Source organism: Caretta caretta, chromosome 26, assembly GCF_965140235.1.
Source record: "Caretta caretta isolate rCarCar2 chromosome 26, rCarCar1.hap1, whole genome shotgun sequence".
Taxonomy (NCBI): domain Eukaryota; kingdom Metazoa; phylum Chordata; order Testudines; family Cheloniidae; genus Caretta; species Caretta caretta.
In genome coordinates, this window is record NC_134231.1 from 1,677,812 (window position 1) to 1,697,749 (window position 19,938).

The 19,938-nt window shown below is 49.5% G+C and overlaps 1 protein-coding gene across 2 annotated transcripts in view; it reads right to left on the reverse strand.

Annotated features, from left to right (window-relative positions):
• TACC1 (transforming acidic coiled-coil containing protein 1) overlaps positions 1 to 19,136 on the reverse strand; it is a 79,320-nt gene extending 60,184 nt beyond the window's left edge. The window contains exon 1 of one of the 2 annotated variants that reach the window (XM_048829299.2): positions 19,032 to 19,136. Coding sequence is in view for 1 of the 2 variants with exons in the window: in XM_048829296.2 (XP_048685253.1) it covers positions 6,590 to 6,663 (74 nt within the window). In the remaining variant the exon portion in view is untranslated. Of the gene's footprint in view, positions 1 to 6,589; positions 6,757 to 19,031 lie in introns of those variants that run through there. The other variant, XM_048829296.2, reaches the window with a different exon arrangement.
• Positions 19,137 to 19,938: the final 802 nt, after the last annotated feature.

A 19,938-nucleotide genomic window follows, 5' to 3' on the forward strand; every position in this document is an offset into this window, starting at 1 on the left:
GGATGGTCACGCAGCTGGGAAACTGCTTTCTCAGATACTTAACGTTTGCCAGCCAAGATCTCGAAAAGGGAATGAATATTCTGCGGGCGACCTCTGCGTCTATTTCTTTGATGAGAATTTCTGGCTGCAGAGAAAATGGCAAATAGAAGCCACAGCTGTTTTCTAGGTATAACGCCGTGGTGCATTTCAGCTATCACAGCAGTTCTCAAACTTTAGCAACCGATGACCCCCATTTTGATTTTAAAAAATTTTGCAGACCCCCATGCCCCGCGCTCAGCCCCAGGCCCTGCCCTCACTCCACCCCTTCCCCCAAGACCCCACCCCCACCTCTTCCCGCCTCTGCCCCACCTTGCCCTACCTCTTTCCTCCCCTCCCCCGAGTGTGCCCCATCCCCACGCCTCCCTCTTCCTCCCAGCTGTTCCACAGCGTGCAGTAGGTGCTGGGAGGGAGAGGGAGGAGTTGATCAGCCAGTCCGGTGGCCCTGGACATGACTTGCGGACCCAGTGAGAAACCCTGATCACAAACAGCAGCATGGTATGCACGGCTCCCCTCTCACTACCACCTGCCTCCACATGGAGGGAATGCCCAAGAGAGGCAGAGATTATTTTCCATGGGCCATGCAGCCCATGAGATTGCCAACATGAGACATCAGAAGGTAACGAGGACTCTTTATCACAACTGATCTGGACATATTAATGGAGGCAGAAGGTTCCGTCTCTCATCCTTAGTCCCTTGGACTACCTGCTTCCCTTACTCTTAGCTTCATACGAGTTCAGTAATTGCTAAATCCTGACAAGGCATACCAACACGGCTAGTTCATCGTTTGGCAGTCTCTCAGGCAGAGTCTGGCAGCAACGCAGTATTAAGCTTCAAACCAAGTGCTTTCCAACTTGTAGGGTGTGAAACCTGGACCTGCTACAGGCATCACATTCCGCTTCTAGAGAAGTTCCACATATTCTGCCTCACACAGCACGATGAAGTTACCAATCATGAGGTTCTGAAACGTAGTCACTCTGCTGAGACTCAAGTCATGCTCGTCACATCACAGTTACGCTGGGCTGGGCGTGTGCTGAACAACAAATTCAGTATTTGCCTTCTTCTCGCAATCAGCTGGTTGATAATGAAAATGTCAAGAGCAGAGAGAGATTCGGAGAAGAAGCAAAATCTTGGCTGGAGGTTTAAAGAGGCACAAGTGAGGCTTCAGGTTCAGTGAAAACTGATGTGTGTCAACTTTTCTGGCTGCTCCACAGATTATGATAACAGAAGGTCACTGGCTTAAATTAATGGCAGGTAAATTTAGACCAGACACGAGGAAATACTCTTTTATGCCGCATGTAGCCATCCTGTAGCGCTCCCTGCCACAGGAGTGAAGCACTGTACTACAGTGGAAATGCTAAAAAGGGACTCGGGATAATGTTATGACCAATAACAACCTGTGTCATTTGGATGGGTAAGATAAGGGTAATCAAATCACATGCTCCAGGATAGAAGCCGCCAGACAGCAGGAAGGAATCCTACAACTGATATACAACATTACATAATTGTTCTAGTATATTATGGCAGTTTGCCACTTTCCTCTGAGTTGTCAGGGTTAGGTCATTGCCAAGGGAGGATGAAGAACCTGTAGGACAGGTCTGCTCTTCTATGGGAAAGTTTGTGTGTTTCCGCAATGCGTATGAAAGACGCATTCTAAACATAGAGCATTTGACTCTGAGAAATCTAATGAATACTGCCCTGGAATTCGAGGCAGACAGAATGCAATTTCCTCCCTTCTAAACTCATTATTGCTACCCCCTCGTTGCCAGGAGACAGCAGGAATCTTAACTCAATGGGGCATACATGATGCCCAGGAGAACCCAGAAAGGAGGTACGAATTAAATGCTTCAGCCCATTGTTACTGTTCACTGTTCCCAGAGGTGACATTTGCCATTTATTGAGGTCCCATTGAGAGATCATTTTGAACAAAATGAATAGGTTGTCACTGCCAAGTTTTGTGAGCCCCAAAGGCCATCAACCAAGAAACAAACCAAGGGTACATTCTAAATATCTTCTCCCACCATTCTGTTACCAAGACATTTAAAAAATAATCACTAATGTTTATGTAGGATCTACACAACAAATGAACGTGCCTGCTGCTTCTGTTGATAAAGTTAACACACACAACTCACGCTGTGTCAAGGGACATGATCATTCTCCTCTATTCGACGTTGGTGAGGCCTCATCTGGAGTACTGTGTCCAGTTGTGGGCCCCACACTATAAGAAGGATGTGGAAAAATTGGAAAGAGTCCAGTGGAGGGCAACACTTAGTGGGCTGGAGCGCATGATTTATGAAGAGAGGCTGAGGGAACTGGGATTATTTAGTCTGCAGAAGAGAAAAATGAGGTGGGATTTGATAGCTGCTTTCAACTACCTGAAAGGGGGTTCCAAAGAGGATGGATCTAGACTGTTCTCAGTGGTACCAGATGACAGAACAAGGAGTAATGGTCTCAAGTTGCAGTGCGGGAGGTCTAGGTTGGATATAAGGAAACACTATTTCACAAGGAGGGTGGTGAAGCACTGGAATGGGTTACCTAGGGAGGTGGTGGAATCTCCTTCCTTAGAGGTTTTTAAGGTCAGGCTTGACAAAGCCCTGGCTGGGGTGATTTAGCTGGGGGTTGGTCCTGCTTTGTGCAGGGGGTTGGACTAGATGACCTCCTGAGGTCCCTTCCAACCCTGATCTTCTAGGATTCTGTGCTGACATTACTAGTGGAGGGATTAGAAGATGCAGTGTGGTCCAATGGTGAGGCTACAGCACTAGAATTCAGGAGAGCTGGGTTCAAATCCTGGTTTTACCACTGGTCTGCTGTATGAACCTGGGCAACTCTCTTTGTCTCTCTATATCTGTTTTTCCGCCCATGCTTTGTCGGCTAAGAATTAAGCTTTTCGTGGCAGGGACTGTATCTTCCTCTATATCTGTACAGTCCCTAGCACAATGTGGTCGTGATCCACTTAGGGTCTCTAGGCAGTTACTGAAACACAAACTGTACATTGACCTCATCCTAACAGCAGAGGGGAACAAAGTCAGGCTAATATAAGGATTTTAGTTAGAATCACTGGTTCACAAATGGACAAAAGACAACAGCAGCAGTGACGGGGAACATGGCTACAAAAATTAGGTTACATTTGGAATTTTACAGACCGGGGGAGGGCCGGGGGGGGGGCAGTTTGCCCAAGGTAATAGTGTCTCTCCCATGGACACCAGAGGCAGGAAGGTGATGACAAGTCGTGATGATACAGTCACTACTCTCTGGCCCTCCTGGTCTTTTGTTTGCTCTCATTGGAGGATGGTTTGGGAACTGGGTAAATGCTCTAAAACTAGTTTTGCTGGCTGGCTCCAGACTCATCACAGAACTAGAATAAGAGGGCAGGTGTCTGAGTTACAGCATCAGGAGAACTCCATTTCAAGGATGATGAACTCCTCAGAGCACGTACCTTTGTCAAGCAAGATGCAGAGTTTGGGCGATCCATACATTTTTGTTATTAATACAGAATAATCATCAATAAGCCAATCTTGCCAAGATGGTGAAGACCCAGCACACAATCCTTAGAAAGCACAGAGAAGACCATCAGACTACCTAGAGACAGTCAGGCTACATCAGGTAAAATAAGCCAATAACTTTTCTTCCTAGGTCAGTACGATGTACCTTCCCATCATGTCTGCACCTTCCCTCATACACGGCTCCATCCAGATCAGTTTGCCAACCCAGCTCCTCTCCCTCCTGTAACAGTCACATGCATTTCATCTCATGCCAGGCCACTGTTATTTCTTTCTTCCGGTTACCAGCCTCTGGCTCTCAGCCCCCCAGACATTCTGTCTTGGATACTAGCAGTCGTACTAATGGATTTGTTTTTATAATAAACTGTTGTGTCAGGCTTTACTCAGTTTGGCTGGCTTTTATCACACCCATGGCTGTTTATTAAGCATCTTTTGCATCTTCCTAAGGGCTACAAAGCGATCAGCTGCCTTTCCATTGCTGTGGCATGTGCTTTCCTCTCAGGATTTTCTCACACACAGTGCTCGCTAATTTGTCTTCTAACGCTGTCTCTAGCATTTATAGCAAACAATGGTGTGTTCTTCTGTTTGGGATCTCCCTCAATTCACATCCGAGAAAGCATTGTTTATGAGATACAGCAAAGACTTTAAAAGCTAGGACTTTGCTAACCCCCTCTCTGAATCCAGTGTTTGCTATGCAAAAAAGGACTGACTTGTTAAATATTTACTACAGGTGAACACCTGCTTCGGGTGTGTCTCCCCCTCTCCAAAACCTGGCAGAGACATTAACACACTACAGTACACATATTGCATAAAATGAGCACTGGTTATCTAACTGCATAAGTAGGGCCCTACCAAATTCACAGCCCATTTTGGTCAATTTCATGGTCATAGGATTTTTAAGATCGTTAATTTCATGATTTCAGCTATTTAAATCTGAAATTTCAGGGTGCTGTAATTGTAGGGGTCCTGACCCAAAAAGAAGTGGGGGGGGTGTCAAAAGTTTATTGCAGAGGGGGTTGTGGTACTGCTACCCTTACTTCTGTGCTGCTGCTGGCGGGGTGCTGCCTTCAGAGCTGGGTGCCCAGCTAACAGCTGCCCCTCTCCAGCTGCCCGGCTCTGAAGGCAGCACAGAAGTAAGGGTGGCAATACCGCGACCCCCCTAAAATAATCTTGTGACCCCCCTGCAACTCCCTTTTGAGTCAGGACCACAACTTGAGAAACGCTGGTCTCCCCATGAAATCTGTATAGCATTGGTAAAAGCACACAAAAGATCAGTTTTCATGGAGGAGACCAGATTTCATGGTCCGTGATGGTTTTTCATGGTCATGAATTTGGTAGGGCCATATGCATAACCAAAGCCTTGACTTAATGCCTGGTGTATTCCACATGCCTCATGACTTAGCCCATGGGTATATTCTCATTTTAAATCTTTTTATAAAAGCAACAACATACTTTATAACATGCAGATATTCCAGGGGTGGGGAATGTAGCAGACAACTGGCTTATTCTTTTTAAAGTTTCTCTGAAAGTTGGATTTTATGATTGGCAGTATCTGTTCTTTCTTGCAGATCATTTACTAATGTGGTTTTGCCTCTGTTTATAGATTTCAAACTCTGCTGGCTGAGAACAGCGTTTTCTGGTCTTACAATGTACAAAACCAAGTCTTGGTAAAACTTCTGTGCTACCTTTTCTAGCCACAACTGACGGACAGCAGTGCTATATGGCAGGATCCTTAGGCTTAAAAGATAACGTTTTATTCTATAAAAGCCTGGGATCTCTTTGTGGGACTGTGATTTTATCTAGCTGAAAAGTTTCTGGATTATACTGAGAGGTGCTGAGTTGAACAGGCTTCTGTTCTGTTCCCATTGGTGAAACAAACAAACAAACAAAAAGTCCCAGCAAGGCAGGGCTGTTTCTTGTGCCAAATCAGATTATTTCTTAAAGGCAAAGGCATTTTGAGGTCACACGTTTGAAAAATGGACCAGACTTCGTAGCTACTTTGAGAAAAAAATGTATCAACCTCTCCCTCTCTATCCTAACTGGTCTAGCCTGCTCTGGTAACACCAATTTCCACTTGTTATAACCTGCTTTATACCCATGGGGTCACTTTATACCATTTCACTTTAATTATAAAGTTCACTCCTTGTGGTTTTCATTATGACTGGGAAATATAAACAAAATGGCAACTGTTGATTTTGACTTTAAACTTCAGATAAAATGGGAGCAGGACAGCATAACATAAGGATCTGGAAGCTGCAGTTTCATGGTTAGTAGCAGTATGAAACAAACACAGCACTCTATCAGGAAAGAGAAGGTGTCTCACCAATAACCACTCTAATAACTTCTTTCTAGCTTATACACACACTTGCAAACCATTTTTTTCCTGCACAAAACAGGTTTCGGAGCTTTGAATGTCAGCGTGTGAGTTCTTTCCCACATGAAAAGAATGAGCAGACACCAGAAGCATCTTATTGATGTGACTGTGTCATACTAAATAACTTCTTTTTTTTAAACAACCCACTAGAAAACTCTCTAGTTCCAAGAAGCCCCAACATAGAATCATAGAATATCAGAGTTGGAAGGGACCTCAGGAGATCATCTAGTCCAACCCCCTGCTCAAAGCAGGACCAATCCCCAATTTTTTTTATTTTTTTTTTTGCCCCAGATCCCTAAACAGCCCCCTCAAGGATTGAACTCACAAGCGTGGGTTTAGCAGGCCAATGCTCAAACCACTGAGCTATCCCCTCTCGGACTTTGAGTCACTTTCTTCGGTCAGGGGAACCCAGACCCGCTCCCCTTCGGCTCACCCGCAGCTGGGTGGTTCGAGGGCAGGCATGGGGAACATGGACAGGGGGCGAGTCACAACCCCCCTATGCCCAGCCAGAGCCACGCGGCACAAGCTCGCCCTGTCCTGCGCCCCGAGCCTCAGCCAGAGAGGGCAGGGAACAGGAAAAGTCACGCAGGGCAGGTGCTGAGAGTTGGGGTTATTGGGGTCCCGCGCCCCTGCGAGTGTAACCCCGAGTGTTGCGCCTTCGCCCCCCCCCGGGACTTGCCTGGTCTCCTCGCGCCCCGGGGGTCTCTGCCCAGCCGCCGGCTCCTTCTGCTTGTGGCTCTGCGCCCCTCCCATGGTGCTGCTCCCCGCCGGGCTGGCGGCTGCAGTCCCCAGCCCCGGGGCTGCCGGGAAGCGCCCGAGCGGCGCGGCGCGGGGGCAGAGACCCGGCCCGAGCTCGGCTGGGGGCGCCCCGGGAGCGCGGTGCCCGGTCCCCCCTGCTCCCCGTGCAGGGCGCGGCTCCTCCGGCAGCGCTCGGACTCTCCAGCCCGCCCGGGAGAGAGCAGCTGCTGCCGCGGGGAGGGGCGGGGGGGTGAGGATGTGAGGGGGGGGTGCATGGAGGGGGTGCCCTGCAGAGGGGGCAGCCGGGGGGGGGAGGATGTGAGTGTGTGGGGGGGTGCATGGAGGGGGTGCCCTGCAGAGGGGGCAGCCGGGGGGGGATGATGTGAGTGTGGGGGGGTTGCATGGAGGGGGTGCCCTGCAGAGGGGGCAGCCGGGGGGGTGAGGATGTGAGTGTGGGGGGGTTGCATGGAGGGGGTGCCCTGCAGAGGGGGCAGCTGGGGGGGGAGGATGTGAGTGTGGGGGGGTTGCATGGAGGGGGTGCCCTGCAGAGGGGGCAGCCGGGGGGGGGTGAGGATGTGAGTTTGGGGGGGTTGCATGGAGGGGGTGCCCTGCAGAGGGGGCAGCCGGGGGGCGTGAGGATGTGAGTGTGGGGGGGAGTTGCATGGAGGGGGTGCCCTGCAGAGGGGGCAGCCGGGGAGGGGTGAGGATGTGAGTGTGGGGGGGTTGCATGGAGGGGGTGCCCTGCAGAGGGGGCAGCCGGGGAGGGGTGAGGATGTGAGTGTGGGGGGGTTGCATGGAGGGGGTGCCCTGCAGAGGGGGCAGCCGGGGGGGGTGAGGATGTGAGTGTGGGGGGGTTGCATGGAGGGGGTGCCCTGCAGAGGGGGCAGCCGGGGAGGGGTGAGGATGTGAGTGTGGGGGGTTGCATGGAGGGGGTGCCCTGCAGAGGGGGCAGCCGGGGAGGGGTGAGGATGTGAGTGTGGGGGGGTTGCATGGAGGGGGTGCCTTGCAGAGGGGGCAGTGCGTGTGGGGGGGCATGGAGGGGGGTGAGGATGCCCTGCAGAGGGGGCAGTATGTGGAAGGGTGGATGAAGGGCAGGGAGAGGATGCTCTGCAGCAGAGGGCAGTGAATTTGCATGGGTGGAGAGGAGTGCCTGCAGCAGGGAGCTGGGGGGACGGGTGCCCTCCCTGCAATCCCTGAATCTTCTATTTCAGTGTGAGATCAGGACATTTCACCCTCCGTTCAGATTTCACTGCGGAGAATTGTGTGTCTGACACTGCGCAGAATGGGAGTCGGACATCTTGGGGGCTCAGCAAAAGAGACCTCGCTCAGCCAGGAGGGGAAAGCCTGCAGGCCCGAGGGCTTACAGCATTTTGTGGGTGTGCCCCTTCTGCATTGTTTAAAGGAGCAGGATGCAGTAATCTGCCCATGCACAGACACCTGCCCCTGTTACTGACACACAGAATTCCTCCAGCCAGGTCCCAAGCTCCCTGGGTGTTAAGTCCGGGCCGAAGCTGATGTTTTACATTCACATTCCTTGCCCCAGTAAAAAAAGAATGAGAACTAAACCCCAGCAAGCTGGTGACATACCATTTTTCCTTGCTCACTATCCCTGAATTATCACAATGTCAAACATCCCAAACAAACTCAACTAGCCGGTGGCCGGGATGGGGGGTTGTCATTTTCAGTCAGCTCTGAGGGGCAGATTTTCAAAAGTGCTGAGGTCCGTTCTTCCTTTCCGAGGTGCAGCTGCACCTACAGTTGAAGGGTGGGTGCAAAGCTGGGTGCTTGCAGCTCTCGCTCCCTGACTGTGGGTGCAACTCAAGCAGTTGGAGCTGCAGGTGCTCTGATTTCAATTCATTCTGCAGGTACAAACTGCGAAGGAAGAGCAGGCCTTAGCCCTGTTGGCTATTTACTCGCACCCGTCTAGCGGTGGGGGGATAGAATCAGTACCACCTGCACCATCACAACAGTCCTGTAACAAAACCCTGGCTCCACGGGGTGCACAATACTTTTGTCCAAGGTGGAGAGAAACAAACATTTTATAAAGATGCCAATTGCACCCTCAGAACAGCAAACAGCCCAACAGAAAATACCAGCACATGGTTTAAAGTGCTCCAATTGTAACAAAACCAGCTTAGTTTTCAAAAAACCTTCCTACAATCTGGACAGCATCTCTCACACACAGGCATGGGAGACTTTCATCCATATAAACCTGGCCTATAACGAATTCTTGTACTAACAAACTACTGAAACAAATTGTAGTGAGTGCTTGGGACCCAACTATGTACTTCCAATGCCAGAAACTCTCCCAGAGAAGCCTGTGGCTGTTTTTATGCATAAAAGACATGGCATGGGACCCGTGGTGATGGTCTTACAACAGGAAGAGATGGCAGCTATTGTAATATGAGGCGTACACCTACAGATATATTTTAAAATTATGTTGGTAAATGCATCGTTATAAGAAACGAACATGGTACGGGAAGGGGATGCTGACAAGATCCCGTTTTCTGGCGGATTTGCGAATGAGCCTTCAGCTCTCCCTGTTTGTGTACAGAGTGCATGACTTGTTGCAGTTGGTATGTAGTGGTTACTGGGCAATCGTCAACCATTCTTCAGCACTAGTGATTTTCATTTTTATTAACGATGACAAGCTGTAATCTGGATGTGCCTCTGTGGTTAAAATAACAGCCACGTATCGGTGTAATAATATGGAGTTATATCCTATTTTATTGAACTAAACATTACCATGCAAAGCTGTAATTGGAGATGGAGTATTTTACCTTTTGCATAGAAATCACAATCATTTGCACTTTTCTAGAGCCTTTTATCTGAGGATATCATTGACCTTCACAGTCATTAAGCCAGATCTTCTGCTGGTATAAATCACCATAGCTCCACCGAACTCAATGGAGCTACAGATTCACCCAAGTGGAGGATCTAGCCCATCGTGTCTAGTCCATCTATCTGTCAGGTGCCCATCACTGTGTTATCTGGTCACATTAATTAATCAACCCTCTCAGATCCTCTGTAAGCAGCTGTTAGCCCCATTCCACAGTAAGAAGCTGAGGCAAAGACTTGCCCAAGATCATGCTGCAAGACAGTAGCAGACCCACAGACAATATCCAGGAGTCACGATTCCCAGAGGTTCGGACTCCAAGCTCCGAACTAGACACACTTCCCTGCTCTCACCACTAAATCCATGTGCTGCCATTGTATTGTAGTGGTGCAGAAGATCCAACACTGTCTGCATTTAACTATATTACTCTCGTCCATAACATTAATGATACCGCAGCGATAGTCTGATATCAAAGTACCAGTATCCAGAGACATGAATCAAGTCCCATCATGTTTATGTTGGAATTGGCTATTTTCCAGGGTTGTTGGTTTTTTTTGTGAATTTGAGGGCTGTACCCTTCTTATATGTAATATGCTAAAGTGTTCACTGGCAAAATGGCAAAGGCCATCGAAATCCCATCTACGCAGCAGGACATGTCCCAAGACCAGGGTTCTTAATGTTGCATTTTAGGAACAGACAAACATTTTTGTATGTAACAATTGCCAAATCTGATTCACAGCTGCTGAAAAATAATCTCCTCTTGAGTTTGTGTCAAGAGCAATCACAGGCTCAGTGGCTCTTATCTGGGGCAATCAGGAACCCAATCAAGGAATCCCTGATGAGGCAGATATTTCCATCAGCGCTGTGTTTCCCTGAAAATAGCCTCTACTCCTGGAGAAAACCATTCCACAGGAATGCTGCAAAGGATCTGGGGGTTACTGTAGATAACAAATTGAATATGAGCCAATAATGTGACGCATTTGTGAAAAAGACGAATATAATTCTGGGCTGCATTTAGCAGGAGTGTTTTATGTAAGACACGGGAGGTAACTGTCCTGCTCTATTCAGTACTGGTGAGGCCTCAGCTGGAGGACTCTGTCCAAGTCTGGGTGCCCCACTTTAGGAAAGATGTGGATAAACTGGAGGGAGTTCAGAGGAGAGCAACAAAAATGATGAAAGGTTTAGAAAACCTGGCCTATGAGGAAAGGTTAAAAAACCGGCCATGTTTAGTCTTGAGAAAAGACGACGAGTGGGGGTGGGGAACCAGAGGGCTGGTATACAGAGGATGGAGATCGATTGTTCTCCATGTCCGCTGAAGGTCATACAGGAAGTAATGGGCTTAACCTGCAGCAAGGAAGATTGAGGTTAGATTTTAGGAAAAACTGCCTAACTCTAAGGGTAGCTAAGCTCTGGAACAGGCTTTCAAGGGAGGTTGTGGAATCCCTACCATTGGGGGTTTTTAAGAACAGGTTGGACAAACACCTGTCAGGGGTGGTCTAGGGTTACTTGGTCCTGCCTTGGCCCTTGGACTGGTTTGATGATCAGCATTTGAAACACATAGATGACGACATCGCGGCTTGAAGTTTTTCATTTGAACATTCCTTTTTTTTTTGGGTGACAAAAAGTGGCCTTTTTGACAACAAGAAAACGTCTGTGGCCAATTCTGGGCATTTTTATAAAAAAAATGAAAACTCAAAGACTGAAAACTTTTCAGTTTGGGGATTTTACTTTTTTGTTTGACAAAAACCCAAACATTTTCAAAGAAAAATGTCAACACAAAGGAAAACTCTTTTCTGTTTTCTTTTAAATTTTTTCCCACAAGAACAAAAAATCATCTCACCACAGCTCTATTGCTGGGTTGTTTCCTTGGGGGTTCGTCTGATGCGGTAAAATACTCCTTACTCATTTGGATGAGCCCTGCACTGCACGTACTCTCGTATCCACACAACACTGAAAGATGCCAGATGTTGTCCACATAAATAAAGACCCAGAATTTCTCCCCTCTGCATGCAAAGGGATCACAGACTACAGCATTTAGGATGGTTCTAATCACAGGAGCACGAAAACCATCCCAAATTCCCCAGAGTCTAAAGAAATTATTTTAGACAAGGGAAAATTACCTTCTGTGGTTCAGCTCTTTTCAGGGAAAAGTCTATACAGTTTCCACGGTATACATCTGATGAAGTGAGCTGTAGCTCACGAAAGCTCATGCTCAAATAAATTGGTTAGTCTCTAAGGTGCCACAAGTACTCCTTTTCTTTTTGCGAATAGAGACTAACACGGCTGTTCCTCTGAAACCTGTCTAATGGTCTGGAGGCTCCTGCTGCCCTGAGTATCACCCAGAAGAAAGCCAAGTCAGGTGAAAGTCACTGCAGTAGGTCTCCCACCGAGTGCACGTTTAGGATGTGGCTAAAGCCAGCTGACGTGTGCAATGTCCCCTGCCAATGGCTGAGCAGTGCAAGCGGTTCCCATGGCCTCCTTGACATGCAGGGGCATTGTCTGGGTTACTTATCAGTGGTAACTCCCAAAGAGTGGCCTCCAGCCATCCGAGGCACTTATTGTTCATCTCATTCAAGGATTTGATGGGTGGGGTGGGGTAATAACCCAAACAGCCATTTGTCCCTGAACAATCAAGAGCAGGGCTCAAAGAATAGCCTGGAAAAAGCTCCCTTAAGAGCCTAGTGGACAGCACAGCGACTGCTAAAGGGACATGGCAGGATAGTGTGTGAAGGACTGATCGCACTGGTGCAGCTGTTAGGCCACCCCTTGCTGTCTGCACTGGCAGTGAGATGATGCTGAATAGCGTGGCTCTTAGCCAAGCTCAGAGCAAGTGCAGACATTTTGGTGGAGTGAAAGCCAAGGTGCTGCTGGACGAAGCTGTCCCTGGGGACACGGGGTGCTTTGTAGACTGGCTAGATGGTAGCCCGTGGAATGTTCTAATGTAGGCAAGGTTGAAGAGAGGACCTGACAGGCTCTTTACGGGCGAACACCTGCCTTCCGGTTACCCTGCAGGAGGGAAACCCTCGCAGTAAAACAGAGCTGAGAGCAGCCTTCCTTCAAGTGTGCCAGAGGTCTGGGTGTGCCCAGCTGCATCAGGGGAAGCGCAGAGCCCTGATCTCAGGTCTCGGCAGGCAAGTGAAGAGGCAATGATTTTTGATGCCGTTGTTTTTACCTGCCACTTTTAAGCCTACACTTATTGTACATTATGCTTCTCAGCTGGGATCTTAAAGAACTGTTTTGTCTTGTCAGTTCCTGTAGTGTGTAGGTTTCAGAGTAGCAGCCATGTTAGTCTGTATTCGCAAAAAGAAAAGGAGGACTTGTGGCACCTTAGAGACTAACCAATTTATTTGAGCATAAGCTTTCGTGAGCGACAGTTCAATCCCCCAACTAACTAAACTTTGCATCCGATGAAGTGAGCTGTAGCTCACGAAAGCTTATGCTCAAATAAATTGGTTAGTCTCTAAGGTGCCACAAGTCCTCCTTTTCTTTTTGTAGTGTGTAGGATAGGCACTTTAATAGCTTGTAAGCCCTCTGGTGGTGGTACCTGTATTCTTTGTGTTAGAGGCAGTCTCGATGTAGCTAAACTGCATGTTTGTATTTACTTAGTAAACACAGTTACTGCATATATATTTGGTTGTGCAAACAGTAAAAGAAACAACAACTCCCCTGGGCTGAGATCAGAAAAGATGCTCCCCCTGACACTGACCCTCCCTAGATATGAGCTGGGGAGGGGGGGGGGGAATGCAAGCAGAGTGTTTTCCAGTGGGTCTTTAGCCCAGGAGGTCTGTGCTGCTCATTGTGGGCACCTTAATCCAGCACCTTCAGGGCCAGATTTCCAAGTGCTCCTCACCCACTACCGGAGCCAGATTTTCCAAAGGGCTCAGCAGCCAACGTGCAGCCAATGTGCTGAGCTCCACTGAAAGTCTGGCCCCGATGTTGATGCTGAACCTTACTGAAAAGTCCAGCCTTCCAATGTCATGTGCCCAGATGCCACATTTCTGGGAGCATCACACTAATCAAATAAGTAGTAACATGTTTTTAAGCCCTGAGATTTTGGATAGACTCCATAGAACACAGTGACCCCGAAGCCAGGCTTTGCCAGAGGGTAGCGTTGCTGGGCTCGGGAATCATGAACACCAGGATGGGCATTCACTGCTCCCTGCATTATTTCTGTCTCTTTCACTTTGCAGTTATGGGGTAAGTATTGTCTCTGCCTCACCCACGGGTCTGACTAATACGGAAACAGCTGGAAACAGTTTGACATTCACAAGGAGCTGGTCTTTGCTCATAGTCATAACAGATCCTTGCACTGACGTGGTGGGAAGGAAAGTTACAAGGGCAGTGCCCTGAGACCGGCAGGACTCCTGTGGGCCAACAGAGCTCTTTAATTTTGCTGCCTCTGATTTTAAAATAACTCCCAGCAGCTATTTTTGTTTAAAATAGCTTTTAAAATGCTGCTGTTTTCTGCCTCTGTAAAGCCCAACATGCCTGCAGATGCAAAACACTACCATAACTGGCTGCATTTCAACTCAACCCTGCCACCTTGCCTCCCCAAGCAAACTGAAGATGGCTTTTTGGCTCCTGACCTCACTGTGGTGTTCTCTCCAGGCTTCAGTGATTTATCTCACAGATGTGCCTTCACCAGGCATCATGAGACAGGGAGTGCTGCCAAGCTGCAAAAATTCAATATTTCCTAAGAAGTCGGTCCTGTCAAAACAGCCACCTGACCTTAAAGGGTGAATCCTCCCATAACACATAGGGGCCATCAGTGGCTCACTCCTTTGCTAGATGGGCTGCCATGCAGCCACTGTCAAATGGAGCCAACACTCATGCAGCATGTGTGCATTGGCAAATGAACCTCGGTGGTGTGGGAAGGGGCCAGGCTGTTCTGTACCAGACGCTGAACGAGCGAAGGGGACATGCATGCTGTGTCAGCCTGCATGTGGGCAGAGCTCTTCCGGGGGTCTAATTACGGGGCTCAGGGCTATTTCAGTCACATCTGCAGACACAGTGCGCCGCTGGCAAAGGGGCCTCTCCATGCTACTGATAAACAAGTTCCCCCGTCACTGTGCTACTGTCAGATATTGAAGTGAGCTGTAGCTCACGAAAGCTCATGCTCAAATAAATTGGTTAGTCTCTAAGGTGCCACAAGTACTCCTTTTCTTTTTGCGAATACAGACTAACACGGCCGTTACTCTGAAACCTGTCAGATATCGTCACACACACACACACGTGCATTCACACACTCACGTGCATTCACACACTCACACGCTTGCTTGGCTGACAATTATTGAGCCGTTCGTGAGAGAAAAGAGGGCTCTCGACCCCAAGAATCTAAACACTGCGCTCTCTCATATCCCCTCACCCGTCGCTAGCTCTCAAAGCACTTGACAAACGTTAATTAAGCCTCCCAGCCCCCAGTGAAGTGGGCCAGGATTATTGTCCCGTTTTTCAGATGGGGAAGGTGCAGACGCAGTGAGGTGAGATGACTTGTCCACTCGATAACACTCCTCCCAGAGTCTGGAAATGAGCACAGGTCTGAGAGTCAGGACACCTGGCTTCATTTCCAAGCTGTGGAAGGTATCACAGGACCTGTAATGGCCATGCACAGCAAACAAACCCTTGGCTATTCAGGCCCAGCTGAAAGCATTGAAGACTGGCTCCCGATGCTGTGTATTGCATGCCAGTAAACCAGTTTCCCAGAGGGAAGCGACTGGCTGTCCTCGGGATCATCCAGAGGCAGAAACACAGCAGGCCTGTCCTGCAGAGAAACTTAGACAACCGCCGACCTTGCTTACGCAGGAGCCAGACGCGGTGCCTGAGCACAGAGAGCACTGGGAATCTACTTACTCAAAAGGCTGCAGAGAAATCCACCGCGGAGTCCCTGCTCCTTCCCGTGAAGTTCAGAACAGCTTCCTGCCGTCGGCCGCAGCCCCACAGCCCTCGGGCACCCTCAGGACCGACGTGCGTGAGCCGGCCTGTGTAGCGGCTGCTGCCAGCAAAGAAACAGCTGGTAATTATTAGTCAGAATCTAATTCCATGAAAAGTTCTATGTGCCTGGAAAAAGAGCGCACCAAGCCCTTGCCTGCTGCCCTGGGGCTCAGGTTTTATGTTTTGTTTCTGGGGAACATGACTAAGGCTGTGTCTGGCTGTCACAGGGAGTCTGGCTTAAATGCCTCCTTGGAGCCTCCGGATTCCTCGTTGAATGCTACACAGGCTCCAAACCTGCTCCAAGCACAGCACTTGTGGGGGCTGACGGGGACAGCAGACAGTGCTGCTGCAGAGGCTTTACTGCCGTTAGGAGGCTCTGCCTCCCAGCTGTCTCACACCCTACCTTGCCTACGTGAGAACATACAAACGGCCAGACTGGGTCAGGCCAAAGGTCCATCTAGCCCAGTAGCCTGTCTGCTGACAGTGGCCAGTGCCAGGTGCCCCAGAGGGAATGAACAGAACAGGGAATCACCAAGTGATCCATCCCATCACCCATTCCCAGCTTCTGGCAAACAGAGGCTAGGGACACCATCCCTGCCCATCCTGGCTAATAGCCATTGGTGGACTTATCCTCCATGAACTTATCTAGTTCTTTTTTGAACCCTGTTATAGTCTTGGCCTTCATGCCATCCTCCGGCAAGGAGTTCCACAGGTTGACTGTGCTTTGTGTGAAGAAATACTTCCTTTTGTTTGTTTTAAATGGGCTGCCTATTAATTTCATTTGGTGACCCCTAGTTCTTGTGTTATGAGAAGGTTTAAATAACACTTCTTTATTTACTTTCTCCACACCAGTCATGATTTTATAGACCTCAATCATATCCCCCCTTAGTCGTCTCTTTTCCTAGCTGAAAAGTCCCAGTTTTATTAATCTCTCCTCATATGGCTGCAGTTCCCATACCCCTAATAATTTTTGTTGCCCTGTTCTGAACATTTTCCAATATATCTTTTTTGAGATGGGGCAACCACATCTGCACGCAATATTCAAGATGTGGGCGTACCATGAATTTATATAAAGCCAACATGGGAACATGCAGCATTCTTGGCTACCTGCAGCAGCCTCTGAGAGAAGGGATGCTGAGCCGGGACCCCTGAGGGTTAGGTGCTGAGGGTTACTAGGCAGAAGCTAAAAACATCACTAACTTTAAGGGAGACCTTTGTGTCTGGAGAAAGGTTACTGTCCCCTGACTTCCATGGGCAGAGAGGCCCCTGCACATTGCCCTGCTTCTTGATTATCGGAAGCATCTGTGTGGTGTGAACACGAGTTGTCTCCCTGGCACGGACCAGCTGCTCCCCCTTAGCAATGCCAACAGTGTCACGATGAAGACCTTGGAGGGGGGCTCCAGGTAACTGCACAGACCCCAAGCAGTGAGGGTGGCTGAAAGTCCGTGGCTGTATCTCATGGCTAGGTTCCTGTTGAACCAGAAGGCCACAGGGAGGTTGTTGGTTGCCACAGGTGTCTTAGGGCTGTTGGGCCCAGTGCTATAAGAGGAGAGCGTCGAAGCGCTCTGTCAGAGACGCTGACCTTTCGGAGAGATGTCCCGTCTGCCTATCTCTGACGGGTACCCAACGGTGACCCCATGGGCTGGGGAGAAGGCTGCACTGTTCCAGGTGTTGCCTTTCAGAGGCGGAAGGTCCTTCCTGTTCATCCCCAGTGCTGGCAGGGCCGGGCAGATGTTAAAATTCTCAGGGTACTTTGGGAAAAGAGCGCGGGATAGCTCCAGTGTCCTACCCCATTCCCGCCCTTCCTCAGGATCTATGCGCAGGGCTGGGGGTGAGCGCAGGATGTCTGCTACATTGGCTTGCATTGTTGGATCATATTAAAGAAGGTCTGTATTAAAATCACAAATGAGTTTGATTCCCCATAGTTTAAATTCCAGGGTATTACTAATTAAGAGGTCTCTTGGTTTTTGGTACTGTTTCTCTCCCTCTATGTGTGAAACTTGCAAGCTGCTAATTGTGTTAGTACATTCTAAGACAGAGTCTGTTCTCAAAGCAATTCACACAGAGAGAGACTCAAAGCAATACTCTGTAACAACAGAAACAGCACCCAGAGACTCCCCGCCCTTTTGTTGTATTAACAATTGTGATTAAAATAGAGATAGAGGATGTATGTGGATGGATGCTTGGTGTGGATAACAACTGAATGATCAGGGAGGTGCCAGCCTAAGAATCCAGTGTCCATCGGCTGAAGGTGTCAAATGGAAATAACCAGAGGACCTCCGGGGGCAGACTGGAATCCACCCAACAGCCTCAAGAATGGGAGAACCAAAGAACAAGATAACATCTGGTAGCACAGAGCCGTCAGGAATGTGCCATCTGCCGACTGATTCGGCAACAGCATGATGAAGCAATTCCCACAGACTGGCATAGGAAGAAATTCCTATAAAAATGGACTCTAGAAAGTGAGAACTTTGGGGTCTGATTCTACAAACCAACTTCCAGGAGCATCAGATGAGCATCTGACGAGGCCCTGCTCCCTCCTCATGTCCAGGCCACCTGGCCAGTGGCTTGGCATGAGCAACTCTAAGGCTGGTAACTATGATAACCTTGCAGAACCTGTGTGTGTGTGTGTGTGTGTGTGTGTATGAATGAATGTGTGAATAAATATGAGATAGAATGGAATGTTATAGCTCTAATTAACTGCTTACAAGATTCTTTCTGTATTTACAATAAAAGTGGTATTTTGCCTTTTTCCCTTCAATAAGATCCTGCTGGTTTTTAATTTATTGGTATAACAGCATGGCCCCTGCACTGCCAGCACCAGCTCACCCCTGCACAGGGCTCCCTGGGGGTCAGGAACATGATAGGTGCTGGAGAAAACCCAACCAGCTCTACTCTCCTTCTGGGAGAAAGGGAAGGGGTCTGGGATCAGGGGGCGTTGGCTCGTGGGGATGTTACTGGATGCCCCAATCTCTGCCTGGCTAAGAATGGAAACTTTAGTTCTCTAACACTTGAAAGCAGCCTTCACTCACAGCCCTGGCTGCAGCTGCCTCATGACAGCCCTGCGCAGCGTCTCTTCCCCGCAGCGCCTTGCTACAGCACCCTTCCAGCGGCTCTCCCCCGCATCAGCCCACCCACAATCCATGCACCCAAGTTCCCAAGGCACTTCAAAGGAGCACCCAGGCAATTGGAGTCTGCGATGCAGGAGGGTCTGAGCAACTCTCTTCCACCAGGAGCCGGCGGTTCTAGGAGCCCGTTCCCCATTCCGAGGAGGAAAATTCCCATTTCCAAGGGCAAGGGGACAATCCCACTGCTGTGAGCAACATGACCTCATGAATAAATAAAGCAATTCTCCATCACAGCAGCTACCTCTCAGCCCTGTGATGGGGCCACAACCACCTCCCCTCCCAGTCAGGCCAGGCCCCATCCTGCTCATGCCAGAGTCAATAGGATCCGTGCCACTGGTTTCCCCAGGAGCAGGACTATGCCCCAACTCTTCTCCTAGGAGTAGGCAAAGGTGCAGGGAAAGTAACCCCAGCTGAAGCCTGAATTGCTGCCAGCCCCTTTTCCCCACAGTCTGATGAGAAAGCTCCAAGAGCTCCCTTTCCTTCCCTACCTTTCCAGCTGCTGGCTTCTCCCGGGTTTCTTTGGTGCTTCGACTCTCACTGCACTACCTGCCTCTTGCTTCTTGGAAAGCAGCGAGCAAGCCCTGCACCGGGAAGGGACTGTGGGGAAGGAAGGGGATGGCCAGCAGCAGAGCGGGACAGACGGGGGGGGGGGGGGGGGGATCTTTCCGAAGGCTACGAGCTAAAAGGAAAAGGATGTTTTGTAATATTTGGCCAGCACTTTGCAGGCAGAGAGAGGAAATCAGCCATGCCCTAGGGAGCGCAGAGGCAGACCGCTCTGGCCGAGGCTTACAGATCAGCAGCTCCCGAGCTTGCCTGCAGTTTAAAGCCCTGTTCAGACCTTGTATCTTACTCTCGTCCCCCTGCCCCCATGAATTATTTTTTTTAGCAGAGGCCCCATTGGCGTCATGCCATAAAAATGTGCTTGTGGGATACTTGGCAGGCAGGGCCTCTCCCCAGGGGAGAATTTCTCCTCTTACAGAAAAGACGGGTCACATGTTCACCAGCCTCTGGCCGGTGAGGGGAAATAGGAGGGCTTTCTGCGTGGGCTTTCCTGATGAGTTTCTACAACTCACACAAAGCTGGGAGAGGAGAATCTGGTCCTGGTGAAAGGTGCATGATTTGATGGGCAGCCTGGGAGGCGGAGGTGCCTCGGTCAAGCCCGGGTATCAACGCTGCAGACCTGGCCCCTGCTGCCCCACCAATGGGCCTCAGGGAGCGAGGGGGAGTGGGGTCTGCTCAGCCTTTGGTCTCTTGGCTGAGCCTACCAGCAAAGGGGGTAGCAGATCTCTAACTGGGGGAAGGGGTTCCTGAGGCGATGAATCCCCAGGGTGGGCTGTTTGTGGTTGCTGACCCGTGCCAAGTGTGTGCAGTTGTGTCTAGCTTGCTGCCAGGCTC